The sequence below is a fragment of the Malaclemys terrapin genome, chromosome 6 (genome assembly GCF_027887155.1).
Source record: "Malaclemys terrapin pileata isolate rMalTer1 chromosome 6, rMalTer1.hap1, whole genome shotgun sequence".
NCBI classification, from domain to species: domain Eukaryota; kingdom Metazoa; phylum Chordata; order Testudines; family Emydidae; genus Malaclemys; species Malaclemys terrapin.
Genome location: NC_071510.1, coordinates 48,364,529 through 48,377,889, shown reverse-complemented (window position 1 = coordinate 48,377,889; position 13,361 = coordinate 48,364,529). Strand labels below are relative to the sequence as shown.

At 38.5% G+C, this 13,361-nt stretch overlaps 1 protein-coding gene across 2 annotated transcripts in view; it reads left to right on the top strand.

Moving 5' to 3' along the window:
* CNTNAP4 (contactin associated protein family member 4) overlaps positions 1 to 13,361 on the top strand; it is a 325,511-nt gene that overhangs the window by 270,112 nt on the left and 42,038 nt on the right. For both annotated transcript variants that reach the window (XM_054032729.1, XM_054032728.1), the window contains exon 15: positions 3,647 to 3,774. In XM_054032729.1, the coding sequence (XP_053888704.1) occupies positions 3,647 to 3,774 (128 nt within the window). The remainder of the gene's footprint in view (positions 1 to 3,646; positions 3,775 to 13,361) is intronic.

Sequence of the window (13,361 nt, the reverse complement as noted above, 5' to 3'; positions counted from 1 at the left end):
CACAGCAGGGGGAGGGGTGCCCCTCCCCAAGCCCCCACCTAGACTGGCCCCCAACCTGCCACGGGAGGAGCGCCCGTCCCTCAGCCCCAACTCACCCTGCGGCCTGGACCTGCCGCAGCCGGAGTGGCCTGGACCCAGCTGTGGCTGGATCGGGCCCAGGCACGGCCAGAGTGGCATGGCCCAGGTGGCCCTCCCCCGTCCCGGGCTTTGCACACCGGTCAAAGCTCACTGGTTTAGATTAAAACAAAAACAAGTTTATTAACTACAAAAGATAGATTTTAAGTGATCATAAGTGAGCAAACAGATCAAATCAGATTACCTAGCAGGCAGACTTGTAGATTCATAAGGCACAAGCTACAATTGCTTTGCATCTTGGAATCCCCAGGAGTTTCATACACAGGCTAGAAATCCCTTTAGCCTGGGTCCAGCACTTCTGCCAGTTCAGTCTTTGTTCCTTAGGTTCCAGGAATCCTCTTGTGTGGGGAGTGAAAAACCACACATGATGTCACTCCCTGCCTTATATAGCTTTAGCACATGGCAGGAACACTATGTTTCAAAACTCAGTTCCCAGACCGGTTTGTGGAAAAATACTGACATCCCAAGATGGAGTCCAGCATCATGTGGCCTGGTTACATGTCCTTGTAGAGTCATAGTAACCATTACTTACAGCCTATCTGTAGCGTTCTCAGGAAGGCTTACCATGTGGGGGATAAGCTTCTCCTAAGGCCTATTGTTTTTTCTATTGGCCCATTGCCTGAATATTCCCCACCCACTATCTAGACTGAAAGCATCTTGTCTAGTGGGCGTTACCCAGGTTTAACTATATTTGAAGTACAGATACATAGTCAATATGCTTAACTTCAGATACAAAAAGGACACATGCATACAAATAGGATAATCATAACTTTTCCAATGACACCTCACATGACTTATCTTGCATAAAATACATCATAAGTATGCTATAATCATATCATAATATCACTTTGAAGAATATGGGGTGCAGTGTCTCAGAGAATACCATGAAAATGAGGAGCATGGGTGTGGTTCCTCCTGGCACTGGGATAGAGAATGTGAGGCAGAGACAAGGTGGCTATCCTTGCTGTATAAAATAGGAATCCATGGATCCCATTGTCCTCAAAATAGGCACTCAGCCCTCCTTCAAATGAACAGCTAGTGGGCTTGGGTTGGGAATTTTGATACTCCAAAGAGGGGGAGCTGGTTAGGAAAGCTGGCAGATGCAGAAATGAAAACACAGCAAAGGGTTAGTCACAACCCGGTACAGTTTCCATAGATTTACAAATGTATTTAGAAACACAAAGGATGTGCATCTTCAGTACATTCTTCACTTGGTAATATCTGCCTATTTTCTTTCTATTACAGAACTTAAACAAATGCGCAGAATTTCCCTATTACTGTACCATAAAAAAATATAGAGAGCTTATGTTTGCCAGCTGTCAAATAAACGTAAATAAGTAAACACATTTTGAGACAGGATATGGAATAGTTTCTAATATGTGCAATATATTCTTGCTCGCTTTGGGCACACACCATTTAATCCTTGCTCACATTCATATGTCCCTTTCATATGTGCTTTATACAACTGTATAAAAGAGACAAGACAAAATAGATGCAGACTGGGAACGTGTGTGCGTCCATTTTAACTGCTGAGTGTAATTTGCATAAGTATATTAAAATAGTTTATTGACAATTTATCAAAATGTGCATTATGTCTCTGCATCTTTTTCTTACAATGCAATGTTTGCATTTTCACTTGTTCTGGAACGATTCATTATAAAAAATGGAATTTACCTCAATGCCTCTTTGGGCACAGAGAGAGACATAGGTTTTTCAGAAATAGTTCAGTTCTGGTCTATTACAAAGGCAGGATCTAGGGAACTATCAAGAACCCAAAATTAAATCACCCCAAGTTACTGTATGTGTCTGAAAATCTCAACTTTAGGGGGGAACACTGTGTCATTGTAGATTAGACATGACCACACCTGGCTTCCAATCTTGGTTCTTTTTGTGTGTCATTGGGCAAGTCAAAACCCCTGAATCTGTTTACACATCCATAGCATAGAGAGAACTGTATTTATTTATCCCACAGGTAAATAGTGTTTTAAAGTTCTATGTAAGTATCAAGTGTTATGACGTTCACTCACTGGGATGGATAGATTGAGGACTCAAGACCACTTTATTCCCAGCCTTGGGTTTAGTCCACTGTGGCACATGGCTTGAGGGGAAACAACAACTTTTCCTGAGTGAATTTTTGCAGTCCTACTCAAAAATTGAACTACTCCTGGCCAAAAAAGCATACAAAAGATGCTTTTGTAGTTTTCATGCTTCACAGCAAAAAAGGTTTAGTCTGCTGATATTTCTTGAATGATTGCACTTTTAAAGTGCAAAATAATGCCAAGAATTTGTATGATTTTTTTGGGGTGGGGTGGGAGTGGGGATGGGGGCGGGGAGTGGTGGAAAAATTCGTCAGTTTCACTAAGTTCTACAAGCAAACCCTTTTCCACTCCCCTCCAGTGCAAGTCCATAAACTCTAGGAGAGATGGGTAGCTAAAAGCTTATCACATCCACAGAGCGATATGGTCTGCATGTTGGGAAGTGTATCTAGCACTTTCACACAGCTCAGGATAATAGCAAAGAGTGTTTCACAAGGCATTCCCTTGCTCTTACCTGTGGATGCTGTGGTTGTTTCTGATTCCCGTCTCTGTGTCAGTTAAAGTAGGATGTAGTCCTAAACTATTTATCAGAATAAATATGTTATCAGTGAATTAGAAATGGATCAAAGGGTTGAATTTTCCAAAGAGGTCATTGATGATCTAATTGCTCCCATCGACTTCAATGGGAACAAAGTTAGGCCAGTACTGAATACTTATGAAACCCAAAGGTCCAGTCCTGCTCCTATCTAAATTAGTTGATTAATAGCTTAGGTTTCTTGTTAATAGCCTACCTGAGGTTAAAAGATCTTCTGATTATCAGTCCTGTGCTCAAACTAGTAGACCACCCTGTCTCCCTCTCTGAATAATTTAAGCAATATATGTTGGTCATTTCTGTACTCTACATGTTTAGTTCAGTTTTGATTTTTGTGTCCTTTTGTGGTTTGTTGTCTTTTCAGTGTGCCTTTTTAACTTTATAATATTAAATAGAAGAGAATGTCAAAATGATTAAAATTACACTCTCAAAGTATCTTAATTTTTCACAATTAGAGAACAAGCCATCTTAGATGCACTGCTTTCTTTACAAGACAAAATTACTTGACACATGAAAATGCACACTAAGTTTAGCAAGGAAGCTAAGTACCTAATTATGTTGAAAATAAAATGTCATGCTTATGAAGATGATGACAACCCTAAGCCTACATACTTGATTCTGTGATCTCACTTAGGCCTGCAACAGATTTAAATACTCTTACTGACCATGAGGTCAATATGGAAGTATTTGTAAGTATGCTCCCATTTATTCACACAATCACCCCTCTTACCTGAACAGTACAGCTATAACTTTTGAAAATTTAGTCCTAAATATATTTCTTTTTTTAGTTCAATGAGTCCATTCAAAGGACAATATAATTCTTTTATGTGACTGTTAATCAGAAATATTTAGGAGATGTTTGTTTTCTATTTTAATTTTTCAGGGCTAATGATACTGGATTCCTCTCTTATAAAGAGCATCTACCAGTAACTGAAATTGTTGTCACGGATACAGACCGACCAAATTCTGAAGCAGCTTACAAGCTTGGGCCTTTGCTTTGTCGGGGTGATAGTAAGTAACAACAACAGAAACTTTCAAGCTACAAATAATTCACTAGTTTTACACACTTAGTGTTCAACGGTCTACAATGTATTTTAAGATCAACCAACTGTTAATGGCTAATTCAATAGGAAACAAGGGAGAGAGTGACAGGATCTTCAAGCAGAAGTGTGCAAATAACAGATTTTTCAGTTTGCTGGCAGTTCTGAAAAATGTAAATAAAAATAATTTTACATCTACACGCAAATGACATTATTTCAGATCTTTGGAGAATCAAAAAGTAAAAATAACCCAAAAACATTTCAGGTCCAGTGAAATGTTTGATTTTGACTTTGAACGTCTTTTTCATGTTTTTGCAATTTTTTGAAAATAAAAATGAAGGAATTTTGAAATGAAAAATAATTTCAACCTGAAAAATTGAATTTTTTCATGTACTATGTGTCAAAACTAAATGTTTCACATTTTTTTTAAAATGTTTCTTTTTCAAATGAACAAGTTGGTGAAATACACATGATCTTACAAAATGTTTTCGTGTTGCCAAATCTGCATTTTTTCACTTCAAAAATATTTCAGCTGAAAAATTTCACCTGGTTCTATCTTCAAGGAAGCAGAATTTACAATTAGGTATTATATGTATGAGGAGGTAGACCAGAGATAATGATGGATCTAGTTTGAATAGTTAGCATGGAGACATTGTGACTCATGGTTTTTGTGTTATGTTGTTCCATTTTTGGTTAAAGCATGACTGTGCCAAGATGATTAAGATGTACTGCAGTGTGTTGGGAGAAATATACCCCTTACTGGACATGCAGTCCACTAATTTACACCACTCCTTTTATCTGGTGTCTTCATATCATGTTTTATAAGACCTGAGATACTATGAGTACTTAGCTAAAATGGGTACTGGTGTGGCTGAGAAAATTGTGCTAAGGGATATTATGTTCCAAACTAGTACTACCAGGTCCTACATCAGGTTAGGATCACTAGTCAGTGAAATCATTCTGCCTGGATAATATTAAAGAGAATGAATCAAAGATTACTCTTTAACAATTGATTTCCTGGAAAAAAATGAACAGCGGTGTCCTATAAGAATATTATTTCCACTGACCATGCTATGACTAGGACATAGTTTCACCTTATACTTGAACACAATTTTCCATATATTATAGTGTGTTAAATTTGAAATCAGATAACACTGACAAAATAAGGCCAAAGGGAACACAGATTAATGAAAACTCTTTTGTAAAACACAAACAGCACATCTTTTAGATTATTGGAAAAATATTAGAACTATTTTTTAATTTTTTTAAAAGAATAATGCCGAGTACCAGTAAGATATTTGGTACTATGCAATGGCAAACATCCATGGCATTCTAATTGTAAGCATGATAGTAACATTTATTTTGTTCTGCGCCTCTGGGCAGGAGAACACCACAAATAAGATCTCATACCAAATACCCATTTCTCAGAAGTGCTGTTGAACAAGGAAAAATAGATATTCTTGGACCCACATTCATGGTTTGAGTGCTCACCAGAGATTATTGTTTCTTTCTGTTTCTGCCACTGTCAAACACTAAATTATATGATTCCACTTCAAGGTGGATAGCCTCTTATTTACCTATATCCTTTATTCTTTTTTAACAGACAGAAATTTGTAGCATCGTAATTGCTCACTGGCATACTCTTCAGAAGGTGCTGAGGGAGGATGTTTACTTCCTTTTCTGACATACATCCACTATGCTCCATTCAAAGGCCGGAAGTTTGTGAAATCTCATGGTCCAATAATCACCTATACATATATGAAAAATAATTGTTTATGGCAAACATCGAAATAAAGTAGATCTGCAGATAGTGCACTGAATTGGCTTAAACAGTGTGTTCAGTATGACAGTGAATAAAATAGGGTTTTTTTAAGGTGTTTGTTTATCCTCATTGGCTGTCATTTACACAAATATACTCCATAGCTTCTAAACACTAATGCGGACCAGAAGTCAAGCTGTGATATGACAGGAATATGTCAAGGCAATACAGTATTTGAGATAAATATAATTCTTACCACATCTATATCTATAGATCATAATCTATCTATACAAATATTAATTAATTCTCTCAGAACACCTGATAAAGGTATATATATTATCTCCATTTCACAGATGCAGAAATTGACCCACAGAGGTTGTGGGATTCTCAAGTACCTATGGTCAGACCATGGGACCTCATAGCTCTCAGTCCTCTGCTCATAACACTAAGCCACACCTTTCTCTCTTGACAATATATTCTTGGACTATCTGCTGTTGGCTTTCTCCATTTTCCTCCATAAATTTCTATTTGCACATTATAGTGTACCTAATAAATTGTAATAATAAATAAACCCACAGATTTTGGTTTCAGATTTGACATAGTAGCTGGGCTTAGTGCAAATAAAGAGACTAAATGAATCTCTGATCAGCAGAGTTAAGGACAATAAGGAGAGGTGGTTTTTTTTGTTTTTTGTTAAGTTATTGAGTGCAAAAGGAATCCTAACAATGATATCGGCCCATTACTGGATGGAAATGTTAGAATTGTCGGTAATAATGCAAGCAGGGCAGAAGTGTCAATAAATATTTCTGTTTTGTTTTTGGGAAAAAGCCAAGTGATGCATTAATATCATATGATGATGGTGCAATACTTTTAACATCCTCCTTAGTTACAATTGGAATGGAAACAGCAGCTATTAAAGCTAGACATTTATAAATCAGCAGGTCCAGATAACTTGTATGCTAGGGTTTCTGAAAAGCTGGCCAAGGAGCTCTCTGGACCATTAATACATCTTGGAACACTGGGGAAGTTCCAGAGAACTGGGAGAAAGCTAGTACTGTGCATAGATCCTGGGCAAAATACCGGAACAGCTTATATGGGGCTCTGTTAATACAGAATTAAAGGAAGATAAGATAATGAATGCCATTTGTCACAGTCCTGGTCAAGCTCCCTCTGCAGGATACTCACCAGGTTCCTGTGTTTGAATCCTAGTGCTTGGACCTGTGTGCTTTTAGCTTGCTGAATCTGAGCAGAGTCCAGGCACTCTCTCTGCCTTTGTGTCTCCAGACACATTCTTGGGGTAGAGATCCTGTGTCTAACATCCCCTTCTGAGAGTTGGGGTACCACAGCCCAACTGCATATGTCCTGAGATTAGTGCCAGCTCCCCAGACTCCCCAGTAGCTTAAATACACTCTTCCCAGAGTTCCAACTTTGTGGGCACTCTGATTTATGCTTTATCCCTTCAGGGACATGTGATAATGGAAGCAAAGACAGAATTTTCACAGGGTTTCTTACACAATCACTTTTTACTTTAGACAGCAAAAGAGATGTACATATCTAGGCAAACCAAGAAACACTTACAAACAAATCCCTGCCTCAGTTTCCTCACTGCTCTTGAGCTTTCTTTGGGATTTGAGTGAGTGAGGATCCAGGACCCTCTGTGTGATTCCACTCCTCCTGGTTCCTGTAGGCATCAGCCATCCCATTATCCTGATGTGCTTCCATTCGAATGGGAGCTATTAATGTTAATGGGTCTCCATTGTCTCTGTTCTGGGAGAGATGGGACACCAGCTCTGATAACAAAAGGCTGACACCACATCCACTGAAGCATTCAGTGATACAGCAACTTCATAAAATCAACCAAAATTCATAAATTATACAAAGACAGATCTCTCAAGTATAGATTAGGATGAACCAAAATATGTCATACATTTATGTCAACTTTATCAAATTGTTTCAGTTTAAAAAAATAAGTGAAAACATTTTGTTTTGACATTTTTGAAAGAAAGTATTTTTTCAATTCAAAATTACTTTTAATTTTCAACATTTATTTTAATTTTATATTTTAAATATTTTTTAAAAGCTCAAAAATTAAACAAATTTCTGGTTGAATGAAACATTTCATGTGACCCAGAAAGAATTTATTTTTCAACTTTTTGTTTCATTGATTTTTATTTGTTTGCTTGGTATGGCCATGAACCAAAAAATCAGATATTTGCACAGCTTTATTGATTCCACACAACAATTTGATCAAGAAACTAGAATGATACAAAATCAACAATGCACACATTAAAAATGAATTACATACTAACTAACTCATAACACTCAAAATATAATTATAAATGAGGAATAATCATCAAACAGGTGTATTTCTAGTGGTGTCCCACAGGGATTGGTCTTCACCCAACTCCATTTAACATTTTTAATCAATGACCTGGAAGAAAAGAGAAAAACATCACTGATAAAGAGTGGAAGAGTAGTAAATAATGAGGAGAGGTCACATCTTAGTGTCTGCACAATGCACCTCAGGTGGCATGTGACCAGGATTCATCATCAAATTTGGTCTGCTGGTCGGATCACTGTCTTCCCCGGCTTAGGCCGGGTACTGATGTGGAGTGTGATGTGAGCGCTGATCCATGCTCCTTAGGAGAGGTCACTGATACAAAACAATCTGAATCTTTTGGTAAGCTGGGCACTGTCAAACAATACGTGTTTTAATATGGCCAAAGTTATTTATTGCCTGTGACCTGTCTGTGACTTTTACTAAAAATATGCATGTACACCCTAGAAAAAAATAATGTGGGCTATACTTACAGGATGTGGGACTCTATCCTGCAAACCAGGGACTGAAAAGGACTTGGGGATCATGGCTGATAATCAGCTGAACAGGAGTTCACTGTGCGATGCTGTGGTCAAAAGGGCTAATGCAATCTTTGATTGCATAAACAGGGGAATCTCGAGTAGGAGTAGAGAGGTTATTTTACTTCTGTGTTTGGTACTGGTGCAACTCCTACTAGAATACCGTGTCTAGTTCTGGTGTCCACATCTCAGGAAGGAGATTGCTAAATTAGACAGGGTTCAGAGAAGAACCACAAGAATGATTACATGATTGAAAAACATGCTTTATAGTGAAAGACTCAAGGAACTTGATCAGTTTAGATTAAAAAAAAATAAAAGGTGAAGGGGTGATTTTATCATAGTCTATAATTACCTTCATGCAGAATAGAAATATGATAACATAGGGCTCACTAATCTAGCAGAGAAATATATAGTGAGATCCAGTGACTGGAAGTTGAAGCTAGACAAATACAGACTAGAAATAAGGTGTACATTTTTAACAGCAAGTGTAATTAATTATTGGAGCAATTTAACAAAGGTAGTGATGGATTCTCCATTGTTGAAAAATTTTAAATCAATATTGGATATTTTGCTTAAAGAAGTGCTCTAGTTCAAACAATAATTAATTCAGGAAAATCTTATAGCCTGTGTTATACAGTATGTCAGACTAGATTATAACAATGGTCCTTTATCGCTTTATAATCTATGAATTTTATAATAAGGTGCAGTACAGGGGAGCTAGAAGTAGTGATACAGATGGGGCAGCTGTACTCACATATTATCAAAGGCAAACAGTTGCCAGATTTTGGAATGTTAGGAGGATCCGTTTAGAAGAAGTAATTTGCAGATTTTCAGTAATTGTGCCTTTGCACACTGCTGTGCTGAGCAAATGGGAATTTTTCCATGTTGCATCATCAAAAGAAATGCTGGGTTAATGTGAAAAGAAACATGTGAATAAGTCATGTAACTAGCAGAGTATGATTATTACCAGCACCACCCCGATCCCCATCCCCACCTCTGATATTCCACAACGGGGAAAAATCATTTTTCTAATGTACTTTTATATAGAAGGCCACTTTAAGAGGAGATGGACCTCAGCTCCATACGTGACAAGATCAACTTATGTCCCCAGGTGGAGAAAATAGTGAAGGGCATGTGACTGATCAGGCCCAGGATATATAAAACAGAGGCCTGTGGAAAAGGCTAAGAATGCCAAACTCCAAGCAAGAAGGCCTGGGAGTTACTGCTGAGAGAGCAGGAAAATGGGAGGCGCTGTGCTCAGTTTAGCCCTGGGACAGAAGTGTCTGTGAACTGTGAAGGGAAGACAGATCCATGGGGACAAGGGGCTGGGCTGAGCCTTAGACTGGGATGAAGACTTTTTTGTTGTGAGTTCTGGTTGGTTTATGCCACCTTGTTGGCATGATTTAATAAATTGAATCCTAGATTGAGAACCTTGTTTTGATACCATTGGATCGGGGGCTGCCGAGGTTAAGATGCCCCATGGAAAGAGAAACTGACACAATGTACCACAAAGCCACCCCAGGCCATGAGGGGGCACTTGGGAAGCAGCAACCACATCCACATAGAAACAAAACCAGACTATCAGGATAGAAGGCAAAATGGAGTAAACTAGACCAAAGAGCCTCTACATCTATAGGCTAAATACTGCACACCCTACTCATGCTGATAGTTTTATGGAAGTCAGTTGGACTAGTTCTGTAAGGCTTGGCAGGATATTCAATTTTCAATAAAAGTACAGCTTTATAAAGTAATAGTAATAATGTGCACTTAAACATGGTAAGGATCTGACTTTAGATGAAACACAAAGCTTCTGACTTCAGTGGGACCAGCATGTGGTTCTTATATACAGTAGTAGCATTGGGGGACCTCTGGGTATGTTAGAAATGTTAATATATTAAGCTTCACTACACCCCTCTGAGATAGGACAGTATTATCTCCATTTTATACCTGGGGAAACTGGGATGAGATTAAATATCTGGCTCATCATCACACAGGAAATCTGAGGCATCTTAGAGAACAGAATCTAGATCTCCTGATTACCAGTTCTGTGCTTTAGCTAAACTCATCTGTAAGAGATGGGTAAATTTTGTGCCATGCCAGGCAAAGTTTTGTCTTGCCACCCCCAGCCCCAACACACACCCGCAGGAGACATCTACAGAAACCTATATTCTTTTTGCCAATTGATCTGCACTAAAAACTGTAAATTGTTTCGCACTTGAAGCTATTTGGTTTTGTTTACTTTTTTCCCTTCACTTTGATCCCTGCTGGAGTTTCACACATAGAGTATGTGATACAGCACTTAAAAGTATCAACAGAGGAGCTGTTACAAATAAAAAAAGAATGATGTTCTGACACAAATATTAGACAGCTCCAATGACTTTTTACAACTAAGAAGTTGTTGTGAAGGAGTCCTTTTTTATTAGCTTTGTAGCGTTCAAAACTACTAACTTGACTGTCATGTTTTTATTTTTCTTCCTGTCTTTTTATATTTTATTTTAAAATTGGTAAGATAAAAGATGATTTGTTAATGAATGTTCTCTTTAATGAATCTCTGAAATCTTGAAAACAAAGTATTATTTGCAGTATGGATATGGGTGTTGTTTTATTTATAGCAAACAGGGCTGCCTTTCTTCTGCTTTTTCTTTAGTCCTTGTGGAGGTTCAAGTCTTACCAACTCAAATAAAATGCTAAATATAGTCGATTTCCTTATTCCATGATGTTAGTTTCAGCTTACTAAACAGAGACTGTGGGCCAGATCCTCAGATATTGTACACTGAAGTATCTCTTTTGCCACACCAATTTGCCGCAGCAGAGGATCTGGCACTATATATTTACTAATGGGGGTCTTTTTGTGGCTGTCCCTTTAATATCTTAATATTCATAAATACTTTATGTATCTGTTTCAGGGTTGGGATAATGCAGTAAAAAAGAAAAGAAAGATGGAGTAAGGGAGGAATAGGAAGAATTATACTTTCAACTTTGGACTTCAGTGGCACTTTCCATATGAGGGTCTCAAAAAGAGATCAGAGCTATCATAATCAAAGGAGAAGGGGAGTTTTCTACCTTTTACCTTAAAATGTTCTAGGTCACTTGCCAAATGATGAACGAGTGGCAATTATCGAATCTGTCCCCCATGCTAAAGGCCCCATTGCCATTCAGATGCATATTCAAATGGTTCATTGGAGCTAATCACATAATTTCTATGCTGGACAATTGTCTTTTTTTTCCCTTCTAATTGCCAGCAATGTTTAACCCATTTTGTATAAATTGCTAGTATTAAATTTCCAACTGTGTTGAATTACTGGCAACAACTAGTCCATTATTTACTAAATAGCTAGTATATGCACTAACCATACTTACAGTGAAGTTCAATATGGTCTGAGACAGTGAAAAAACAAAAGGGGCTAAAAGAAATGACTCCAGAATGTTAGGTCTTTTCTTCAGGTTTTTTTCCCCGCCATGGGATTATGCAGGTTCTTGACTGCAGCTCAGGAGCCCACAACACAACTCAAGAGAGTCAGGTGAAAAGCCACTCTTTTACTCCCCCAGTCCTGGGCCATCTTTTAACTGCTCCAGTCCTCTGGTGTAAATAACATTGGCCTGATTATTGCTCTAACTTATACTGTCAGGCAACAGCCCCAAGCATTTACTATGCCAGCTGGGGTGTGCCACATTGCAGGGATGATCCTTTGCCCCGGCTGTGGCATCTATACCAATCACAGGGAGTGGCTGGCACAATGCCACAATGTCAGCGCTGTGCTACTGAAAGATTCTCCTACACTGTTGTATCCTGATGTCATTGTGGAAATAATGCTTCTACAGATACTTCCACATTCTAAATAGGAACTGTGCAGGAAGAATACCTGGTATGCACATAGGTGTAGGTAGTAATTAAAGAATCTTGTAAGTAGAGATGTTGGGATTTTTTTCATTTCAATTATTTTCCATCAAAAAGGCCCTTTTTGCAAAACCAAAATTTTCCACAAGAAAACTTGAATTTTATCAAAAAATTCCACTTTTCCATTGGGATAACGAAGGACCATTCGGAAGGCCCTTGTCAATTTCACTTTCCGCCAACAGTCAGAAAGTGAAATTGGCAAAAGCTTTTCAGGAGGGCTGCCAAAGCTGAGCACTCTCACTCTGTACCTCCCCAGCTTTCAGACTCCTCCTTCATCTCTCAGGCCAGAGAGGTTGGGCACCTGGGCTCTCTGCCTCTCCAGTTCCCAGAGACAGGGAGGCTGGACACCTGGGCTATCTGGGTGAAAGGCTGAGTTCTAGTTGTCAGGGTTAGCTGGAGTAGGCGACCTTCAACCAAAAAGACACCCAGTTGTATCCCAGATATGGGGTTAGCTCTTGATTGAATGTTGACTGTGTACTGGGGAAGTGTCACTCTCCAAAGCCCTCAAATGGCCAGATCTGCAGTACCCACATTTGAGGGAGAGAAAGCAAAATATGAGATGAGATGTAGTCACTCCACTACTTCACAAAGGAGGCAATGGGTATAGCAGACAATAAGATTAACATGTAGAATTTCTCTTTAAGAGCAAAATGATTCCCTTCAAACCCAAATGCAGAGTTCTTATTCACAATGCGGTACGGATTGCTTCCCCACACACACCAACCCCCCCAACAAATACCCCCCCAAAAAACCCACAAAATTTTGAAATCAGTGAGAGCTTTATGTGAGGATTGGAACCCTGATTCAAATCCCACTGAAGTCAAAGGGAGTATTTCCATTAACTTCAATGGGTTTGAATGAGGCCCCAAAGGACACAATGTGTTCTAGAGATCTATATTGCAGGTAAGAAAAAAGTTTAGAAAATCAGGATTTTTTTCAAAAATGCAGAGTGCTTGGAGCTAAAGTCATATTTTTGCATCTATTTCATACTAAATCACAGCATTAGCAGTAAAATATGCACTGCCCTTGTTCAATTACATAAGAA